Source organism: Setaria viridis, chromosome 5, assembly GCF_005286985.2.
Source record: "Setaria viridis chromosome 5, Setaria_viridis_v4.0, whole genome shotgun sequence".
Lineage (NCBI taxonomy): Eukaryota > Viridiplantae > Streptophyta > Magnoliopsida > Poales > Poaceae > Setaria > Setaria viridis.
In genome coordinates this window covers 14,424,946-14,447,650 of record NC_048267.2, presented here as the reverse complement: position 1 = coordinate 14,447,650, position 22,705 = coordinate 14,424,946, and the positions used below count along the sequence as shown (strand labels likewise).

The following is a 22,705-nucleotide window of genomic DNA, read 5'->3' as shown; positions in this document are numbered from 1 at the left end:
CAATCAAGGATGCATCAAAGTAATACCATCTCTGAGGTCAACACCTCATATCAAGATAGTCATCACAAACCACCAAATTCTTCACCCAAGAATCCAGCACCCACATACACTAGGCGATGTGAGAGTTCCCTTCCCTCACATCTCAACGGCAGACATCAGCCTATCTCAAAAAGGAAAGGTAGAAGTATAATATAAATCTAGTCAGAACTAGAGGTAGTCAACAGCACTATCCATAACCAGTGGACACGGACTATAGCTATAGGTTTATACACTCTACAGAGGTTGTACAACTCTACCTGCACAGATGGAGCCTGAATGGTGGCGATCCATCAAAACCCCACCTAATGGCTAAAGCCCTAGTAAGTGGATAGTACTCTCCTATTTCCTTGAGTTTGGAACCATCCTCAACTGCAGGGCACGCCGTCACCAGTTGAGGACCTCAAAGCTTGGAAACCTACCCACGCCGGGGTGTAGTCTAGTCAGAGCAGGTCAACGCCTCGAACTCCTTACACTAATCCTCCAATCCATCTACAAGCTGAGCACTATCCACCACTAGTCTTGGACCGAACCCCACCCATAACAAGGCTAACGGTATGTATGAAAAATAGATATTGTGACTGGTGGTAAAATGACTCAATCCTTAGGGTCGAGAGCTAGCACTCAACTCCACAAGTATATGCCGAAGCATCTGCAATGTACAAGTACGCCACCTACTCCTCAGTGTCAAACAAGGTACCCACCACAAGCACAGGGGGTGGAGAGAGTCCAGAATGCTCTCCCCTAGCAAGGCACTCCTCGGTACCAACCGCGGCTCACTCCCACCAAAACACATCAAGGAATCACACTCACTCAAAACACACGCGAGAGTGTATAAGGAATCCCATCACCAAAGTCATGGCATATGCCCATCCATAACTCAAAAGCATGTATATGGATATAAGTAAAGTGGACTAGCTAGGGGTCTATAGCTAGCCCACAAGTAGGTACAAGGTGAACAGGATAAATAATTATCAAGGCATGACTAGAATCATAGGCTATGCAATCAATCATCATTCAAGCATCATAAATAAAGCGCTAGCGACTAAGCAAGTATAGGATCTATATGATTGGGAATGACATGACAATCCATCCGTAGTCGTTGAGATCCTCCTCGGTGTAGTCGGGGTCTTGAGAGTCTTCCGGTTGGTAGCTCGAGTTTGAACAGAACAAGATACAGTGAAACATAAATTAATCGGCATTACACCTAGGCAAAAACTCCAAGAAAGCCAAATTTAGAAGATCCAAATAATATAAAACAGCACAGGGTCGATTTAATGAATTTAATGCAACTGGTTTCATATTTTTATGAGTTCAAATGAATTTGTTATGATTTTTTAAAGCTTAAAGGATTCATTTAATTATTTAATTAATTTCGGAAATTCATTAATTAGGGTGACACATGTTAGTTTCTGGTTGCGCCACATGGCAGCAGGGGAGGGTGCCACGTGTCGGCTGACGTCAGCGTTGACCCGATCAACGGTCACCCGGTGGACCCCATTGGTCACCCCCCCATTAGCCAGTTAGGGGCCCCATGAGTGGGCCTGACCCTTTGACACGTCAGCACCACGGGGGTCCACGTGGCAGCCGTGTGGCCAACCTATCCTACGTGGCACTGCCACGTGGCGCACACGTGGCGACCACGTGGTCGTTCCAGGGCAACCAGGATCTGGTGTGCCCGCCGGATCCCGTTTGTGGCACGTGCGCGATTGGCTGCGCCACAGCGAGCGGTGGCAGCACGATGGCGCAGCGAAGGGTCGCGGTGACCGCACCCACAACATCATGGCACGGCGCGAGGTCGCGGCGCGGCGTGGTGCAGGCGGCAGCCCAGCCAAAGGCTTTGCCGTTGGCCACGATGAAGCTACGTCTAGCCATGCGGGTGCGGAGCAGTGAGGTGGCGTGGCGGCCGCGACATGGCCAAGGGCCAGATTTGGTCCTGCGCCCAAGGGCGCGCGGCATGGCGAGCGACGCTGAGCTGGCTGCCGCAAGGTGTGGCAAGGCGAGGCAACACGTGCGCGGTGCAAGGAGCTCCCTTGTCCACACCAAGACCGCAGCGGTGCACGGGGATACGGTGTTCCGGGCCCGCGGCTGATGGCGGTGACAGCAAGTGGCGGCGGCTCGACAGCAGGGTAGACGAGGCATGGCGGCGGCACGAAGGACGAATAGGGGTGCCAAAGTGGAAAGAAGAGATGGCGGTGGTGCTCACGGTGATGCGGAGTAGTAGAGCATGGTCGGCTCGGTGGTGACTCGTGGTACGACGATGGTAGCAGCGCGTCCTTGGCTTTGCTCTGGTGGCGACTGCTCCAGCAGACGGCGGCTCCAGCTCCTCCCCATGGCGGCAGCCTCCTCTTCCTTCCGGTGCGGCCTCCCCTCCTCTTCCTTTCCCTTCCCCTCTCTCCTCTCGAGTGAGCGTGGTGGTGGCAAGGGGGAAACCTCGGATGGATGGCGAGAGGCTAGGGCTCGACCTCCTTATATAGCGGCGCGGGACGCCGCTAGGGCTAGGGTTTGGGAGATGCAGCGCCGGCGAGCGGGCGGCTGAGATGTGGCGGCGGCAAGGCAAGGCGGTATGGCGGCCATCCGCAGTCTCCAGCGTAAAAGCAGAGGAGCGGGGGAGGGTCGTGCGTGCACGTAGGTGCGGTAATGCGCGCCAACGCGGATGAGGCCGGCGAGCCCATCCCATCAGGCGCGCACGTACCACGCGCGTGACGCGTACAGCCGAAGGAAGAAGACGGGGGCACAATGCGGCTGACATGCCTGTCCCGCCTGACAGTGAGGGAAGGAGAGGTGAGGGGGTGCGGTGGCCTGGCGGGCCGGCTGGCTGGCTGGCCTGAGCGGCCTACTGGGCTACACGTGGAAGAAATAGGTTAGCAGGCTAGGCCAGTTGGTTGCGGACCGGCCTGGTTTGGTTAGATAGGTTAGATAGGTTAGTTTAGGTTTTGTTTTTATATTTAGTTTGAATTTTGAATTGGATTCAAAATTCAAATGCACTCATTTTTTAAATCCAACAAAATTCAAAAAGACCCAAGTCAAACTAGCACACATGTTTTGAAATTAAATTGAGATTTAATTTATTAGGGAATTTCTAGATGAGAGAAGAATTTGTCTTCCATTTTCAAATGAGCACGCAATTCAAACAAAAAGTTTTTAAATTTTTTGAAATTTTACTCAATTTAATATTTCTAATTTTTAGGAATATTACAAAACATGAAACATAATACTCACTAACTACAATTTATGCTTGTTTACTCCACTAGAGAAAGATCGCTTGTAACTTGACATGCCATTGCACTGAGCTCATCTCAAATTTGATCTTCGAAATACGCTCCTCAATTATGACAGATATGACGATCAAATTTGTGTCTTTTTGCATTACTCAGTGCCAGTAGAAGCACTCGAGTTACGTTCCTTTTTTTTAGCTTTGCTATGATAGCTCATGTGTCCAATGCTTTTGCTGAGAAAAATTTAGCAGGGCAAATCTTGCATTCATATATACCCGCGCCTCGTTCATTTTTCGTCATGGAGTTCGACATACTCTGCATAATATTATCGGAAGCACCGACCGTTTCCCTCACTGGCACCTGTGTAGGGTGCTCAAAACTTGGGCCAAGATCTGAACCTCGTATGGTGTTAAGGTGTGCATGGAGAACAGCAACAGGATCACCTTGAACCAATGACGTGATTGGTGGAGCATCCATAGACATAATTGACGTATGATCAAAGAAACTGAGGTAATCACTTACTGGGGTTGTCAGAAAATTACGCTCTGATGAGAATGTTAGTTGCTGGTTGCTTGAGTTTTCTGCTGTGAACCTGGCTTGGAATGGAATGGAGCTGACTGGGGCGACAGTTGTAGTAACTGTGTGGGAAAAGAGTGATGACAGTGGGAATGGTTCCTCCGTGCAGTTTTGCAGCGTAGAATTATATGGTTCATGGGCATATTGGACGGTTCTTGTGGTGCATGGAAAATAGGTTGGATACTAGGTTGGCTCTGCAGTGATGGATCCTTGATTGGCATTGCTGTTGTGCCTACCAATGCTTCATGCAAGGGGGAAACGATGGGTTCATTGTTTGTTGATTTGATATCCTTGGGGGGATTATTCATGGTTTTTGAGAACTATTGGAAAAGACAGGTCTATGCTAGGATATGCTTCCAATGAGTTCCCTGGCTTGCTATTTATAGGGACCATGAGAATCTTTTGTAATATTTCGTTATGCAAGATTTAATTATTTTTGTATCTATAACTTATATTATCATTAATAGTTGTGCCCATGCACTACATATAAGATATGCAAAATTAATGTGACTCATTGATGTACTCAATCTTTAAATATTCTATTTGGAAGTTCAAAACGTGTGTGAGTTTAGTACGTAGTTGGTATTGGTGGATCTTTAATTTGAGATTATGCTCAAATCATTCCGCCTCTTGTAATATTTTATTATATTAACTTGCCATCTTGAAGATACAACTATTGCTTTCATTTGGTTATCCATTAAATGCAAGAGATGTTGGTGTTTGAATAATCATTCATGAATTCTTTAGCTAGAAGATATGATTCTAAACAGAAAAAGGATATCTTTCTATACCATGGTGATTGCTACTTAATTAGTGTGGCACACCGCACACCTTTTTACTTACGATCAGTTGTGAAAATTATAAGACAAAGCACATATTTTTCGCACACGCTGTTTAAATAACATATGATCTCAGTACATCTATGTTTGCAAGAGTCTTGCATTTAAAGGAACCAACAAGTGCAGTCGTGCATGCGTCCACATGAACACCTGTTTTTTTTTGTGAAGCATTGTTTATACAGTCCCCTCCTTTCCATTACTGGATATTTTACATGCATGCGCTAGAGCAGGGGAGTAGGGCCTGAGAACAAAAGCTAGATATCCAACAAGTATAACAAAATCCAAAATCGATGAGTATAAGGAAATCAAATCAAAAGAATGTTTTAAGCCTCAAAGAGGCATCTAAGGTTTAAGAGAGAAAACCAAATCAACATTACAATTTTTTTCAAAAAAAATTCTAAAATGAAGTATTTGCATAAATGCAAACACAAATCTGTAACAATTTTGTATATTTTGCCATGTAACTAGCGGTACAATGTATTAGCATTGGCATAATTGCAATGAAAATAAAAGGCATTCTGAGTTGCTAGGTACATGTTTTAGTGATAGACAGGACAGTTTATATACGAAAGCCAAAAGAAAGACAAAGAATAATGCAGGCGAATTGGTACAACATGAATAAAAGAACTTTAAAAGTAACTTGCCGTATGTACTTTGATGCACCAATTCGAAACAATTTACCATAAAAATAAAAAAAAATAACAAATTGTGTAATGAATAAATGGACCAAAAAGTTTGTTGGGTGGGGGTGGCATACACGCAGGCCTGGGTGTCCCTACACAAATGCATGTGTGAACCTCCACCTCCAGCTCTAAAGAAAGATGCTAGGTGAACAAATCGGATTCTAGATGAACAGATCAAATGCTATGTGAACAAAATTCAGTGTCACTTAGTAAGGATTCATATTCTAAAGAAAGATATTCTCAGCTCTAGATATGCCTACTACACAACTACGCAATACTCGTAGTAGTTTAGGCGGGCCAGGATAAAATAGACCTGATCATTTGACAGGTCGGGTCAAGTTCGGTACGGGTCCTCTTATGGATTTTTTGTCAAAAAAAATTTGGCCCGTGCCTAGCCCGAGCAAACCATCGAGTTGGATTTTTCAGCCCACGCCTGACCCATCCATGGTCGGGCCCATATTTTTGTGTAATCTTCAGATTTGGTCAGGTTTTTGGATTTCGGGTTAAAAAATTTGGCTCTGCCCGGCCTGTGTTTTAGATCGGGCCATAAATATCGGCCCGATCAAGCCCGCCCAACACATTGACTGGTCTGGTTTTTTTGGGTGGGTCGGGTTTGTCAGGTCAGGCGGTAGCCCATGACCGAGTCTAGGATAAAATAATAATAAATCATGCTTCCTACAAAGTAAGAGCTGATGGTACGGTTCCTTGAGATATATCACATATCTCACAAATGATAAGGAATTAAAGAAAATGGTGATGAATTATGTATGTACCACTTGTATCTAGCTAGGTTTGCTAAGCAATTAAGGTCCTGTTTGGCATGGCTCCACTCCATAACTCCAGCGACTCCAGCAAAAAATCCAGCCAAACACGTCAACTCCAAAACTCCATGGAGTTGCCAACTCCATTGAGCTGTAGTGCAAATGGGGCTGGAGTTTTGGAGCACCCTTTTGCTGCTCTAAAATGTCCTCTTTTGAACCTCCTCGTGGAGTTGGTGGGTAATTACCCACCACTGCCACTGATTACACAAAAATAACGTTTCATCTGTTTCCCTCTTTCTTTCCATTCTCCGATGCGCCTCTATTTCCTTCCATTCTCCCGTGAGTTCACCCGCCCGCGCCTGGACCTATGCCGGAGGCTAGCCTCGCCGCCGCCGTAGCCCCTGCCGGCAGCCGGAGACAGTGCCCCACCGCCGCCGCAGGCCGGCGGAGCCCCGCCGCCAGGCGCCCTTGGCCCGATGCCGGTCCGCCTGCACGCCTAGCCCCGCCGCCAGGCGCCCCTAGGCCCGTCGGCGGCCGGAGCGCCCTACCGCCGGCCTTCGCGCCCCCCGGCCGAGGCCCGCCGCCGGCCTTCGCACCCCTCCGCCGAGCCCCGCCGCCAGCCTTCGCGCCCCTCCGCCGAGGCCCGTCGTCGGCCTTCGCGCCCCTCCGCCGAAGGCCCACCACTGGCCGTCGCGCCGCTCCGCCGAGGCCCGCCGTCGGCCGTTGCGCCCCTCCGCCGAAGGCCCGCCGCCGGCCTTCGCGCCGCTCCGCCGAGGCCTGCCGCCGGCCGTTGCGCCCCTCCGCCGAAGGCCCGCCGCCGGCCTTCGCGCCACTCCGCCGAGGCCCGCCGCTGGCCGCTGCGGCCCGAGGCCGCCCGTCTCATCCCGCCGCCGAAGGCCGCCGGCGGCCACAGCGCCCGACCGCCGGCCTTCGCCCCACCGCCGAAGATCCCCTGCCGCCGAAGGTATGGTTCCTGAATTATTTTTTTTAAGTAAAATCAGAGGATTAGGTGTGATTGTACATGTACATGTAAAAGCTGGTTTGCTGCCGTTGGGGATTCTGATTTGTCGAGTAAGGTTTCACTTTGTGTTAAACCTCAGTTCTTGATATTCAAAATTTTAAATCATAGCATGTCTTCATATGAATTCATATACTTGTTGCCGCCTATTACACGAACAAGCTTTGGTCCTTCTGGTGTTTACATTACCCATCCCAGCCCTTCTCAGGATTAGGATTTACTACAAGACAGAGAATTTGATTTTCAAAATGTGTAGGACACTATTTGGTCAATCCAGGGCACCTACCTTCCTGTAGGAATTAAAGCTGATAACCTAATCAGACTAGATTGCATACCTAAGTACAAAGTAATACATAATGTTTGGGAAATGTTTCTCTTTACTTTTGATATGCGCAATCTCGAGTGTTGTGCGTGTATGAAATTGATATACTCCATTGCTGTGTGTGTATGAAATTGATATACTCGAGGCCTTCTAATATACTCGAGGCTTTCTAATATGAAATTTGTGAGTTCGATAGATGCCTGAAATTGATTGGAATTCGGAGAACACTCGAGTGCTGTGTGTGTTGTTTGCTGAACAAGTTGAAAAAGGAAATCGGCCAAACACACACTTGAATGCACTTGGTTATGCTGAGGTTGAGAAGGGGTTCAAGGAAAGGACTGGAATTGTGGCTACCAAGGGTCAGATCAAGAACAAATGGGACAAGTTGAAGGAAGATTTCAAGGCATAGAAGAAACTAATGCTAAGGCAAACAGGGACTGGTTGGGATCCTATAAAGAAGATTATTGCTATGGATGATGAATGGTGGAAAAAAGCTAGAGCTGTAAGTTGGTTAAAAAATTTTCCTATATTTTTTTCCATATGTCAAACCTGTTGGTAATACTTATAATAATATTATGTGCTTATTTCAGGACATTTCGGGTTGTGGCAAGTTCAAAAAGAAGGGCCTTGAGAATGAAGATGAATTAGCCAAGTGTTTTGCTGACATTACTACTATTGGTATTGATCATTGGTCTCCTCATGTTGTGAATGTTGAAGCAACCAAAAATGTTGATGTCACACAATATGAGGCAACCAATTTTGAGCCAGAAGGTGATGATTTCATTCCTGAAACACAAGAGGAGGATATTGGTATTTCTCCTTCACCTGCGAGTGGCAAGAGACTAGCAAGGCCTGTTGATAGGAGTGGTAAAAAAGCGAAGTCTGGAAATGCACTCCTAATTCAAGAAGCAGTAACAAGTATGGCAAGTTCAGCCAATGAATATGTTTCGAAGAGACATGGAAAATATTCTATTGAGGAAGTAATGGAGGTTGTGATTGCTTGTGGGGCCGGTTATGATAGCAATGAATATTACATGGCGTCTGAACTGTTTGTGAAGAAGGAGCAAAGGGAGATGTTCATGACCTTGCCTACTAATGAGATTAGGTTCAATTGGCTTAGAAGGAAGTACAATGATAAATATGAAAAGTAGAAATTGGCTTAGTGAGAGTGATGTCATTTGTGTGTGCTACTATTTTATTTTTGTCGCATGTGTGGTACATTTTATTTTATTGCATTTTATTTATGTATGATAGTTGTATCTTACATTTCATTTATGTCAATGTTCACAGATGTCTTCAAGTGAGTCTGATGAATCTAGTGATTCTGATGGTGAATATTTTTTTAAAATGGTTGAGAGCTGTGGTAAGCTAGCACAAAGTTATCATGACTCATATATGGATAAGGCACCGCCGAGATTTATGTTTTCACAACAAAGTGGAATGGGTTGGCTGATGGAGACGGTAAACACTCCAGGGGAGTGCCATCAAATGCTTCGGATGAATGAGGTTATTTTTCAGGATCTTCATGATGTGTTGGTTGAGAGGTACGGATTAAAACCGTCGAAGCACGTGAATACTCATGAAATGTTGGCAATTTTCCTATTCACATGTGGTGGGTGTGAGTCAAATAGAAGAGGACAAAATAAGTTCAAACACTCAGGTGAAACCATTAGTAGAAAATTTCATGAAGTTCTAAATTGTGTGGTTGCCATGGCACAAGATTTCTTGAGACCAACAGATCCTAATTTTTGCAATGTGCACAAGAGGATTAGGAATGACAAGAGAGCATACCCACACTTTAAGGATTGCATTGGTGCACTTGATGGAACCCATATTCGTGTGTATTTATCACCTGAAGAACAAGTGAGATATATTGGTAAGACTGGAATTGCAACTCAAAATGTGCTTGCCGTTTGTGATTTTGATATGCGCTTCACCTATGTGGCTGCGGGTCAACCGGGTTCTTTGCATGACACTAGTGTATTGTACCATGCATTGGAAGAAGATGTAAATGTCTTCCCACATCCTCCTCAAGGTAAAGATTTTTTCTTACGTTCCTTTTCATATTTGTATGCACAAACTTATCTTATTTTACATATGTGTAGGCAAGTACTACGTTGTAGATGAGGGCTATCCTAATCATCCGGGGTATCTGGCTCCATACAAGGGTGAAAGGTATCACTTACCCGAGTGGCATCGAGGTATGGAACCAAATACTCCAAAAGAGAAGTTCAACCGTATACACTCATCTGTTCATAATGTTATTGAGCGGTCATTTGGAGTATTAAAAATGAAATGGCAAATCCTTTACAAGATGCCCGGTTATTCCATGGTCACACAAAAGAAGATTGTTGCTGCTACTATGGTTCTACACAATTTCATACGTGAACATGCTAGCGTTGATGTGGACTTTGCTAATTTTGATAGAGATCCTACCTACATGCCTACTATTCCGGAAAGATACAACAAGTATGCCGTGTCTCAACATGCCTCCGATGGATCAACTTCGGAATCAAGCTTTGTGACTATGGACACCTTTCGTGATAGTATGGCTACATCAATTGCCCTAACATGGAATTAGTGCAATGATTATTGTAACGACCTTATTTTGGAACTATGAATTTATTTCAAAATTTTAAATTTTTGGAACATGTAATTTATTATTATTTTGGACTTCAATGCATGTACTTTCATTTTATATTTGTGATAAGTAGTTCAAGTCGAACCAGAGGCAAGAAAGGCAATCTACCCTCAAACTCCTCTTTTCTGGAGCTAGGGACACCCTCCCAGCCAAACACCCTCACCAAACAGCTCCAACCCACCCAGAGCTGGCTCCACCTGGAGTTCTGAAGTGGAGCAGCTCCACCCAGAGTTGGAGTCATGCCAAACAGGGCCTAAGTAATGTTGGCATCTCACACAAACATGAGTTGCACTTCTGTTGCATCATGCATAAAAGTCAAGGTAGCTAGTATGCATCCATGAACTCATGCCATATTTGCTACCCCTATGTGTACCACAAGCTTAAATATTGGATCAACCTAGAAGGAACGAGGTGATTTTTCATTAAGAAAATGAAATAGGCACTAAAATTCAAGCTAGAGGGGACTCGAACCTAAGGTTTTGGGCGGAATGGGAATGGTTCGAGTGCGCAGCCACACCTCCTACTCTAACCAGTTGAGCTATGGCTCACTTCCTATATCTATCACAAGCTTCATATCTACAGCGACAAGAGACTTCTTTTCTCCTGTAGCTTTGTAATAGGCAGACAAATGATGTAATCTCCCTTTTTCATGTACTCATATTAGAACTCTTAATCAAGGATGTTGTCCATGAAGATGTAATCAATATAATTCGTATGTAAATCTAAGAATTATGGAAGTATGGGCTCACAATACCTGAATTATGAAACTTGTCTAAAAATAAACATTGACATGGAGGCGGGCCATCCCCTGGTCGTTTCCCCTCCACCAAATGGCTAGTTCCATACCAACAAGTAAAACACCATGGAACATGTGTACCAAGTCCTTCTGCTAGCCTAATGTAATGCGTGACAGAGGGGCAGACTATCAACCACGGATAGGTAATCCTGTGAGTCTGACACATCCTTCGATGTCACCGTTATAGCCACATGCACCCCATGACGTGTTAACCCAACGACCATAATGATGACTCGGCAGTGAGCATCCCACGACAAAGATCACCGTCACACACCACAAGGTTTAGGACCACTCAGCTCAACTGAAATCAGTTTGGGATGAGTTCCGAGTGGTCACCTTCAGTGGCTACCGCCCACTCGGGCATGCAAACCAGGGTGATGTCCGGGGGCTTCTAAGCCTGAGCAGCACGCTGATCCTCTGACTCTGACAAAAATCAAAAGCTAAGTCATTATTAAAAATTATTTTCTTTAACATAATGTCTTTGACTTGTTCTCCACATGATTGGCCATGTCAACAACAATGTACTCTTGGGGCCTACACCACGGCTGACTACTCCTGGGGTATGCTGAGTGACGGCTGACGTGCTTGATACACAAAGTTATGTAGGGATCTAGGAGGCTAATCCTAACAGGGAAATAACCCTCTCTGACTCCTCCAGGATTTCCCCATCTTATCTTTAAAGTCGACGCGCTAAGGAGAACACGTCTGCATCACAAACCGTGACACATCCATGTGCCTAAGTTGATCATTGTACGTCAACGAGACAGTGCTCTCTACATTTTGACCATGGTTCATGTTGATTGGGTAAGCAGGATCAACCAACTACTCTGGACCAACAAACATAGAAAGAGACAGATGTGGAAGTATTTACATACATTACGAAGTATTGTGATCCATTAGTAGAGAATTGGCCTTTAGTCCCGGTTGGTAGGGTGCATATCTCCCGAAAATCCATCCGGGATAAACCAACCGGAACAAAAGGGGGGTCTTTAGTCCCGGGTCGGTCACCCTTTATTCCCGGTTGGTGTCACCAACCGGGACTAAAGGGCCTACCACGCCAAGCGCGGAACAGGCCCTTTACTCTCGGTTGGTAAAAGCAACTGGGAGTAAAGGGTGCCCATTTAGTCCCGGTTGAGAAACCCAACCGGGAGTAAAGGGTACACTGCATGGCACCCTGCGTGGTGCCTGAAATTTTCATGCATGCATCACGTATGTAGTACCGCGGCCCTTTTGTTAACCTTTAGTAGTTGAGATTTTTTTTAGAATGAAATCAACTAGTATTTAAACAAATGAGATTTGTAATTATACAATTACTATATATATATATACACAATTCATATACACCATTCAACTAGTACAAATCGATCATAATTAGCGCGTATTATATATACAAATAAATCAACCTATATATCTACAATCTTCCCATCGAGGTGTTGCTGCTCGGAGCGTCTAATTGTCGTCCATCGTAATAAAATTCTCCTTTTGGATTTACCACCTCATCCATTAGAAATCCAATGAGACCTTCACATATTGCCGCTACTCTTTCTTCCTTCAAGAGTCCTTGTTGAATATTTAACATCTATAATTTGGAAATTTGTGAATGTTACATGAACAAATAAATATAAGCAGCTAGAAAATAATTAACTAGTAATAGTTTTATTTTACGTACTTTAAAGTTGTGCGGCGTCATCTTTAGTCCCTTGGGTCCCATAAAACTTTGCATGTGCTCACAGATGTAGTAGCCACATAGATTATTCCCGGGTTCCTGTCTTAAGCACTTCAGTGCAGAAAAAAATAAGTTATGAAATATTCATGTTATACAATGTAATAAATGTGCAGACTTCATACGTACCGGGAAGTCTGTGTTCCATGTAAGTTTTTCTTTGAATGGACCTTTGTGTGTCCTTATGAATTGTTTCCATGCGCTGCGGATTAGAATAATGAATGATATAGTGTAACAGGGATAAAATTTAGAAAAACAAACTTTTGCATAGAGATAAAGGTCCAGAATTATTACAAGCCTAGCATGTCTTGCATGTCTTGGTACTCCACCGGATCTTTCCTCAATGAATCGAAGACAGTGACATGGCTTCTTTCAGGCTCAATTATAATAAGGATCCAGTGGAAGCTGCGTATGTAAAATGTTCATGCATATTAGAGCTAACTAACATGTAGAGATAAGGAAAAGGACAACGAAAGTAGACGGTATACACACACTTACTTGAAGTTGTATGGAAGTAGTATGAAATCCTTGAATGTTTGTTTGTCTAGAAAATTGTATACTTCCACCAAGGTTTTTTCCGGCACTAATTGTATCTGTTTTTGGTTAACTACAGATGGATCCATGAAGCCTATATGTAGGTACGCCTCTCATCGATACGTCTGAATTAGCATCCTACATAAAATGGAAGACGAAGTTAGTATGGTGACGCACGCCAAAATTTACATGTAGAGATAAACGAACACTTACAGAACCCAAGCGCTGATCAGAGAGACGTCCAGGGCATCATGATGGTACACTTCGTATATATCCTTGAAGTAGCCACAGCACTTTCTCGCCTTCGCCGTAAAAATCTATCGGTTTTACCTTCAGGCCGAGCATCTCCCTCGAGTCGGCGGATGCCATCATGTACCATTGATGGAATGCGTACATCTTTGTTGATAGCTTCCGTACCAGATTGGGCCTTATAAGAGGTTTGCCTAGCTCATAAGGCCATCTTGGCTTAGGGGGCGGTGCAGTTGGTGTCTCAACTTGCCCTAAGCATTCATCAAGTCCCAGACCTGTTTCTTGCATGAATTTCAATACTTGTGCTTGTTGATCCAAGGGCATTGCTGCTACCCTTTGAGCGTCTTTTTTGATAAATGGCTGAGGTTGGGGATAGCACCACTGGAAGATGACTTATCTTTCCTTTTGTCCTTTTCATCAGCCTTTACTAAAGCCCGTTCATAGTTTGATAAGAGTGGTATCCTTTTCTTGGCTCCTTCTTCCATCCTGATAAAAAAGTTTAAATCTCTTCGATTTACTGGCGGTGGCTCCATCTCCCTTGCTTTTTTTTCTTCGGCTTGTTTCTTGAATCACTCACTGGCCTCTCGTTGGATTTCTGCCTACTGTTCCGCATGAGTCATTGCCTCCCAGCGTTCCTTACGAGTCACTTCAGGCTCCTTTGTTTTCTTCTTTCTCTGTCTTTGCTTGGGAGGCGGTGCTCGTGACTTCTTTAGTGGTGCTGCAGGTTCCTTCATGGGGGTGGCTCTTGGTGCCGGCGACGGTGATCTGGGAGGGGTGTTGTTATTGTCGTCGTCGCTCCCACCACTAGGATGTGGTGGAGATGGAGACCTTGATATAGCAGGAAGGGACGGTCCTGGAGCAAGTTGTGCAGGAGATGACGGTCTTGAGCTATGAGGAGAAGGTTGCTGCTGGGGATCTACGGGGAGCGGTCTTGAGCTCTGAGGAGATGGCTCCGTGCTGGGAATAATGATGTAGCATTTTCGCCATAGAATGATCCCATGAAGCGCATCTGCTAGTGTCTTTTCCCCGTCACCTCCCGGGAGGTCGAGCTCTAGGCCTTCATATTGGCTATCAACAATTTGCTCTATGTGGACGCTGGCGTAGCCAGGTGGAATCTCCATGCCATGACTGCTCTGCCCCGCCAGGGTTGCTAACGCACTCCCGTATGCTAACTGTACATATAGCAGAAGTAAACAAGTTATTAAACTCCGATCACGAGGCGTGGATCAATTGACAAGATTGCATAAATATTATGTATAAGTATACCTTAATAGTGAGGTTGCTGACCGGTGCATACAGCTCACATGTGATGCATTGCATGATGGCATCCACGGGGAACCATTGCTCCTCCACGGGTAACCTGGGCGTCTGCGCATCGGGGACCCCTGTAGAAGCACAACTGCTCAAGAGGCGTTGAGAAGGGCTGGTGTAGTTTGGATTTGGCAATGCTCCAGATTGGGCCAACTCCGCAACTGTGTGGGACACTCGACGATTGATTTCCTCCAATATTCTTTGTTCTTGTGCCTGCACTTTGGATTCTAGCATCTGCCGCCAGCTCTCCTCGATCTGTTCCTTTCTTCGCTTGCGGCTTCTGTACGATGCGTTGTCGCCTCGGAAAGCAAACTTCCACGGAATGACCCCGAACCCTCAGCAACGTCCTGGGTGCTTGGGATTACCGAGGGCCAATGTGAGCTCATCATTTTTTCGGTCCACCTTCAACCTCCCAGCCTTAGAATCTTCAATGTTCTTCATAAGACGTTCGGCCTTCTCACATATTATGTCATTGAAAATCAACGTCCCATCCTCTTGGCTCAGGGAGCCTCCATGAGCGTAATACCAATTTTTTGATCATTCGGGCCATTCAATAGTTGCAGGTACGATTCCCCGTTCGATCAGATCTTGTTCCATCTTCCTCCATTTGGGAATCGCTATGCCATAACCACCTCGCCCCAGATGATGATGGTAGCCCTTCTGACTAGCATTTGTAGTGTTGGTCAGGATCTTTTTTACACCGTCTTCACTCTTCTTATATTCAACAAATGCCTCCTAGTGGTCCCTCAACTTTGGCCACGCGTTGAAGTCTGGAGTTCGGCCCTTCTTAATGTAGTGGGCATCCAGCATCTTCTTGAATGTCTGGAATTGTGTAGCCATCTTCTTCAGCGTCCACACTTTCACATCCTTTTCAATATATCCTTGGGGGAATGTGAAATGTCTCTTGACGTCTTCCCACAGCATATTCTTTTCTATCTTTGGGAGGACGTACGGATTATGCTTCTGCCCTTCCATTCTCTGATGCTGATAGGCACGTTGTCCCGGACGATTGCCCCGATCTGACTCACGTACTTCTTTGCTACTTTCTCGGGAGCAACCGGCCTGCCCTCTTCTGTCACTTCCGTGATGACAAGCCTCCCTTCCATCACCTTTGTACGACCTTGGGTCTTCTACCCTTGCGTCGATCCAGAGGGCTAACAGTTCAAGATTTGTTAATTAGTACGTAGTAGTAATGGTGGCGCGAAACAATACAAGATTCGTTATATATACCTCGTTGAAACCTTCCGCCACGGCAAGGTGTTGCTGGGGCTCATGCTTTTCATTCCCATCGGCGGACATGTTGAGGAACATGTCCGCCTAGGTGCCCTCTTCATCGGTGTACGATAGTGGAAGGTTGTTGCCACTACCATCACCAGCGATTATCTGCTCCATGAGATACCTTGCGGTCTCGTTGTCTGCCATTTCAACTATTGATTGAAACATACATGGAATCATACATGACAGTCATAGAAATTGCCTTAGTTATATGTACATAAGGGTATATACATGAAATCATAAAATAACATGAATCCCACAAAGTCCGGAATGTTTATACAAATTTCAACAAATTAGTAGTACTTTGTACGAATTTCTACCAAATTCCTACTAATTTGATTTTCTAACTAATATACAAATATCTATTGATTTTATAACTAATTCGTTCCCGACGCCAGTGCCGGCAGACCTCGCGCGGTCGACGGTGCCTAGGTTGGGACGGCAGCGGCCGGGGCGGCGGGACGGCTGAGGCGGGGACGGAGCGAGGTGGCCGCGGCAACGATTAATTTCTAACCTAGGCGGAGGCGAGGACGGACGTCTCTGGAATTAGCCACTGTCTCCTATACGAAGGATTGAACCACGACGAAACACGATTAATTTCTAACCTAGGCGGAGCAACTAACTAATTACTACTAATTTCCACTAATTTGATTTTCTAACACATATAAAAATATCTATTGATTTTCTAACTAATTACTACTCATTTTCATTTATTTGCTAACTATAAAAAAAGGCCCTTGCTGACGCAAGCCGGTGCTCCCGACGCCAGTAAGAGCGGTACTCCCGACGCTAGTGCCGGCGGACCTCGCATGGTCGATGGTGGTCGGGGCGGCTGGACGGCGACGGCCGGGGTGGTGGGACGGCGGAGGCGAGGACGGAGCGAAGAAAACGCCGGACGGAGGTGACCGGTGATAAGGGGTGACAAGGTGGCGCGTGCGATAGAGGCGGCGACGAGGTGGCGCGCGCGACAGAGGCGACGACGAGGACGGAGGCGGCGACGAGGCCCCGCGATGGAGGCGGCCGGAGGCGATAAGGTCGGGGGGCACGACGGAGGAGGATCAAGGTGGGCCGGGGCGATGGAGGAGGAGGCTGTCAGGGCGCGGGCGAGGCGGTCGGGCGGCGGGACGACGATGGTCGGGGCAATGGGGGACGACGACGGCGGCGGCCGGCGAGGGAGGCGGACTGGCGGCGACGGAGCAGAGCAAGGGATCTTGGCGAAATTTTGGCTAAGTGTAACTGGCGTGGGGTAGAAGAGGCTACAGTACCTTTTATCCCTCCCCCCTTTTATCCCGGTTCGTAATGGCACCCGGGACTAAAGGACCTTTTGTCCCGGGTCCCATTACCAACCGAGATAAAAGCCCCCCCTTATCCCGGTTGGTGATGGGACCCACGACAAAAGGGTACGTCCACTAGGCGGACTGGGAGCCTAGCATTTTATCCCAGGTGCCACCACCAATCGGGATAAAAGGGCCAACTGTAACCGGGATAAAAGGGTACGTCCCAGCGGGAGTCGAAAACTACCCTTTTATCCCGGTTGCAGTTTGCAACCGGGATCAAGGGGGGGGCCTTTTGTCCCGGTTGTTGTTGGCACCCGGGACAAAAGGGCCTTTTCCCATTTTTCTTCTCCCGCCTGTTTTTTGGAAATGGATTTTATTTATGTTTTCACTGCATTTCAGGATCAAAAACAAAAACCTTCACATATTTTGTACATGCAAAAATATATTTAATTAGCGAGTATATTGACAATAAGTGTGATTTAGTCATTAATTCTATACCAGTTCATTTAGCCTCTAAAATATTTATTTTACTGCATCGCTGGGATCAAGAAATTATTCAATTAAATAATTTCAACGCCCAAAAAAATCCATGTATGTATGTGGTTAACATTGTTCATGTTTATCTAATAAATCTTCACCTAACAAATTTAAGAACACATGAAATCATACATAGGGTAAATTAAAAATTGTATCAAGTACTACACAAAGGTCATGTAAATTTAGCGCATTACAATACAACGTTGTAAAATTTCTTCTTCACGAAAGTTCCTTGATCATGATGGCGGTGTAAGTACGGAGCCTCTTCTTTAGATAGCAGTATGCTTGGATCAACTTCAACTGCGAATGGAGGCATGCCATCAAACTGATCATAATCATCTGATTGGTCTGTTTTATCCTCGACTCCCACGATTTTTCTTTTACGTGGAAGAACTATGTGGCACTTTGGCTCCCATGTCTCTTCTGGATTTCTCTTGGGTTTGCTATACATGTCCTTCACATAGAACATTGGATGCACATCATTGGCAAGTACGAATGGGTCATCACTGTATCCAGTCTTGCTCAGATCTACTATTGTCATTCCGTACTAATCTTTGGTTACGGCAGTTAGCTTCACCCAATTGCAAAGAAATAGAGGGATGTACAGCGGTCCGTATTCGAGTTGCCATATCTCCTGTATGAAACCATAATATGACTCCTTGCTATTATTTCTGTCCATGACATCTATGCGGACACCACTATTCTGGTTCGTGCTTTTCTGGTCCTGGGCTCTCGTGTAAAATGTATAACCATTTATCTCATAGCCTTGGAATTTGACAATTGTGCTAGCAGGTCCCCTGGCTAACTAGGCGAGCTGTGGGTGAATCTCAGAGTTACCCATAAGTTGTTGGCGCAACCAGGAGGGAAAAGTTTCCATGTGATGACGGGTAAGCCAAGCATCGGATTTGGTCGAGTTTTTGGAAACTACTATCTGCCTGTGCTGCTCGATATACGGAGACATAAAAGATGACTATTGTAGCACAGTGTAGCGTGCCTTGTCGAACAAATCAGTATCATTGCTGAAACTTGATTTCCTTCCAAGGCTGCCCATTCCTCAGAGCCTCCCCTCGTGGCGTGAAGTTGGAACCCCAATCGAGTCAATTGAATCAATAAAATCAACACAAAACTTGATCACCTCCTCTATTCCATATCCCTCGGTGATGCTTCCTTCTGGATGGGCACGATTAAGAACATAGTTTTTTAGGACTGCCATGAAACTCTTGAAAGGCCACATATTGTGCAGGTATACAGGTCCGAGAATACCAATCTCTTTTACTAGGTGAACCAGTAAGTGCGTCATAATATTGAAGAAGGATGGTGGAAATAACAACTCAAAACTGACAAGATATTGCACCACATCGTTCTTAGCTTTGATAGCTTGGATGGATTGATTGCCTTCTGCAAAATCGCATTGAGAAACGCGCATAGCTTTATGAGCGGCAACCGGACATTTTCCGGTAGAACACCCCTCAGTGCAACCAGAAGCAACTGGGTCATCAACATATGGCAGTCATGGGCCTTGAGATTTCTAAACTTCTTTTGTTTCATATTTATTATTCCCTTTATATTCGAGGGGTACCCAGATGGGACCTTCATACTATTCAAGCATTCAAACATGCTATCCTTTTCTTCCTTGCTAAGAGTGTAACTGGCAGGACGTAAGTAGTGCTGTCCATTATCTTGCTTTTCCGGATGTAGGTCATCTCATTGCCCCATGGCTTTCAGGTCCTGTCGTGCTTCCAATGTATCTTTCGAGATCCCATAAACACCCATGAAGCCTAGCACGTTCACGCAAAGATTCTTCATCAGGTGCATCACGTTTATTGCATTGCGAACCTCTAGGATTTCCCAATAAGGTAGCTCCCAAAATATTGACTTTTTCTTCCACATGGGTGCATGTCCGTTATCGTCGTTCGGAACAAGTTGGCTACCAAGACCCTTTCCAAAGACTACATTTACATCCTTCATCATCTCAAAGACACGCTTTCCATTACGGTGTGCAGGTTTTTTACGATGGTCTGGCGCCCCTTTGAAATGCATCCCACTCTTTCTCAGCTGGTGGTGAGCAAGGAGAAATCGATGATGACCCATATAGACGACCTTCTTAAAGTGCTTCAAATACATGCTGTCTGTGTCGTCTAAACAGTGGGTGCATGCCCGATATCCCTTATTTGTCTGTCCTGAAAGGTTACTCAGTGCAAGCCAATCATTGATGGTTACGAACAACAATGCTCGTAGATTAAAGATCTCTTGTTTATCCTCATCCCACACACGTACACCTTCTTCCTTCCAGAGCTGTAAAAGGTCATCAACCAACGGTCTTAGGTACACGTCGATGTCGTTGCCAGGTTGTTTTGGACCTTGGATAAGTGCCGGCATCATAATGAACTTCCGCTTCATGCACAGCTAAGGAGGAAGGTTGAACATACATAGGGTCACAGGCCAAGTACTATGGCCACTACTCAACTCACCGAATGGATTGAATCCATCAGTACTTAAACCAAACCTTATGTTCCTTGCTTCACTTTCAAAGTTCGGGAATGCTCTATCAATTGATCTCCACTGGGCCCCATCTGCGGGGTGTCTCAGCATCTCATCTTCCATACGTTCTTCTTTGTGCCATCGCATCAACTTAGCATTCGCCTTGTTTCTGAACAAGCGCTTCAAGCGTGGTATTATAGGAAAATACCACATCACCTTCGCGGGAACTCTCTTCTTGGGAGACTGCCCCTCGACATCACCAGGATCATCTCGCCTGATCTTATACCGCAGCGCTTCGCAGACGGGACAAGCATCCAATTTCTCGTATTCATCACCACGATAGATGATACAGTCATTAGGGCATGCTTGTATCTTCTGAACATCCAATCCGAGAGGGCAAATAATCTGTTTAGCTTCATATGTTGTGGATGGTAATTCATTATTCTCGAGAAGAATCTTCTTAACAATGTTCAATATCCCCTGAAATGCCTTATCGGACACACCACTATTTGCCTTCCATTACACAAATTCTAGTGTCGTACCTAGTTTTTTATGTCCCTACTAGCAACCTGGGTACAACAATTTTTGGTGATCATCTATCATGCGCTGCAACTTTGCTGCTTCCTTCTCAATTTCGCAATCTCTGTGTGCATCTCGTATCACCTGACCAAGGTCATCAGTAGGGCCATTTTCTGCAAACTCATCTTCATCAGCCTCACCCATTGTAGTACCTGGAAAAGCTTGGCCTGCAACCCAGTTCGGAATGGTGTCATCTTCCTCCTCCTCCTTGCCATTATCCATTACGACCCCTCGTTCACCGTGCTTGGTCCAAACCAAATAGTTAGGCATGAAACTGTATTTAAACAAGTAGCTATGAATAGTCCCCCAGAAATCCTTTGAATACTCCTTGTTATTGCATTGGAAGCATAGACAACATACGAACCCATTCTATGGCTTGTTTGCTTTGGCCACTTCGAGAAAATAATGCAAGCCATCAATAAACACCTTGCTCCGCTTGTCTGCATTATACATCCATTGCCGGTCCATCTGCATCGTATTACGCATGAAAATGGATTACACTTGACAATGGATTATGCGTGAAAATTGATTAAAAATCCAAACAACATGGTACAATACAACAACATGAAGATCCAAATACACATATTTAAATTAAAGATCCAAACAACATGATACAATACAACAAGCCATCCACTGGTTATTATCTAGGAGGACTTTAAGCATCCTTGGCCATCCGTTGCTTTTTCCAGCGCGCTCATTTTCTTCGGCTTATGCTGAGGGCCACCTATGATTTTCCCCTTGCCGAAAGAGAAACCACGATCGCCCCCACCTTCGCCACTTCCTCCAGTAGCAGAAGCCATCTATGTACAAAAATTATTACCTTAACACTGCATAAGTTGTTGAACTTGAAGACCGTGATCATCTCCCGAGCATGTCCTCAACTGGGCGGCACCGCACTTTGTCATGAAAAAGGTTCGATGCTACGGAAAAGGGGACACGGTCACGATGTCCGTATCCACTCTTTCTCGTAGAATCGAACCTCCTTCTTGACATACGTTGCTGCTCGGTGGAGAACATCATCGCAAAGATGAACACGGTATGCAAGTTCAACAAGTATGGATTTGAAAAACCATATTGAATTTGATAAGTTCAACAAGTAGCAGAAGCCATCTATGTACAAAAATTCGTATCTTAGCACTGCAGAAGTTGTTGTCGTGATCATCTCGTGAGCATGTCCTCAACTGGGCGGCACCGCACTTCGTCATGAAAGAGGTTCGATTCTACGGAAAAGGGGACACGGTCACGATGTCCGTATCCACTCTTTCTCGTAGAATCGAACCTCCTTCTTGACATACGTTGCTGCTCGGCGGAGAACATCCTCGCCGAGATGAACACGGTATGCAAGTTCAACAAGTATGGATTTGAAAAAACCTTATTGAATTTGATAAGATAAACCGTCTAGACAAGGTAGCATCATTCTTAAACCATTGCAAGAATGCATACTATATATGTCACATCAATCTCCCTCACATTCTAGCTCAAAATACCTCTCCATTTTCTACTTCATCACATTCTAGCAAATAATCTTTCCATCTCCAAAGCATAAATCAAAGCATAACACGAGGATGAAGTAGCAAACCTTCACAACACTTGTGTTGGCTGAGTGAAATTCCCACAAAAATGAGGGAAAAAACTTCGGGCAGCACCTCCCTTGCTTCGACACCACCGGAGAGTAGGTGAAGCTCAGCTCTCTGTCTATGTGCTGGACTAGCTCGGGTTGGAGGAGGAAGAAAGGCCTCTGTCTTGGTATATAATGCGGATGAGTTTTTATCCCGGTTAAAAACTCCAACCGAGACAAAAACAAACACCTTTTGTCCTGGTTGAAAGTTTAGTCCCGGTTGGAGCCTCC

The 22,705-nt window shown here is 45.4% G+C and overlaps 2 protein-coding genes across 2 annotated transcripts; both read left to right on the top strand.

Annotated features, from left to right (window-relative positions):
• The first annotated feature begins 7,649 nt into the window (after positions 1-7,649).
• LOC117856648 (L10-interacting MYB domain-containing protein-like) lies at positions 7,650-8,604 on the top strand. The gene is made up of 3 exons (XM_034738998.1): positions 7,650-7,858; positions 7,934-7,955; positions 8,044-8,604. Exons 1-3 carry the CDS (start codon positions 7,650-7,652, stop codon positions 8,602-8,604), a joined length of 792 nt encoding a protein of 263 aa, XP_034594889.1.
• A 196-nt stretch (positions 8,605-8,800) lies between these two features.
• Positions 8,801-10,158, top strand: LOC140222799 (uncharacterized). Its single transcript, XM_072293931.1, has 2 exons — positions 8,801-9,488; positions 9,559-10,158. Exons 1-2 carry the CDS (start codon positions 8,801-8,803, stop codon positions 10,032-10,034), a joined length of 1,164 nt encoding a protein of 387 aa, XP_072150032.1. The 3' UTR covers positions 10,035-10,158.
• The last annotated feature ends 12,547 nt before the right edge of the window (positions 10,159-22,705 follow it).

Bases quoted from the DNA above. Each gene is read 5' to 3' on its own strand.
- LOC140222799 (XM_072293931.1), top strand. From the start codon at position 8,801: ATGGTTGAGAGCTGTGGTAAGCTAGCACAAAGTTATCATGACTCATAT. The intron at 9,489-9,558 runs GTAAAGATTTTT...ACATATGTGTAG, and splicing joins CTTCCCACATCCTCCTCAAG to GCAAGTACTACGTTGTAGAT.
- LOC117856648 (XM_034738998.1), top strand. From the start codon at position 7,650: ATGCCTGAAATTGATTGGAATTCGGAGAACACTCGAGTGCTGTGTGTG. The intron at 7,859-7,933 runs ATAGAAGAAACT...TATGGATGATGA, and splicing joins TTGAAGGAAGATTTCAAGGC to ATGGTGGAAAAAAGCTAGAG. The intron at 7,956-8,043 runs GTAAGTTGGTTA...TGCTTATTTCAG, and splicing joins GGTGGAAAAAAGCTAGAGCT to GACATTTCGGGTTGTGGCAA.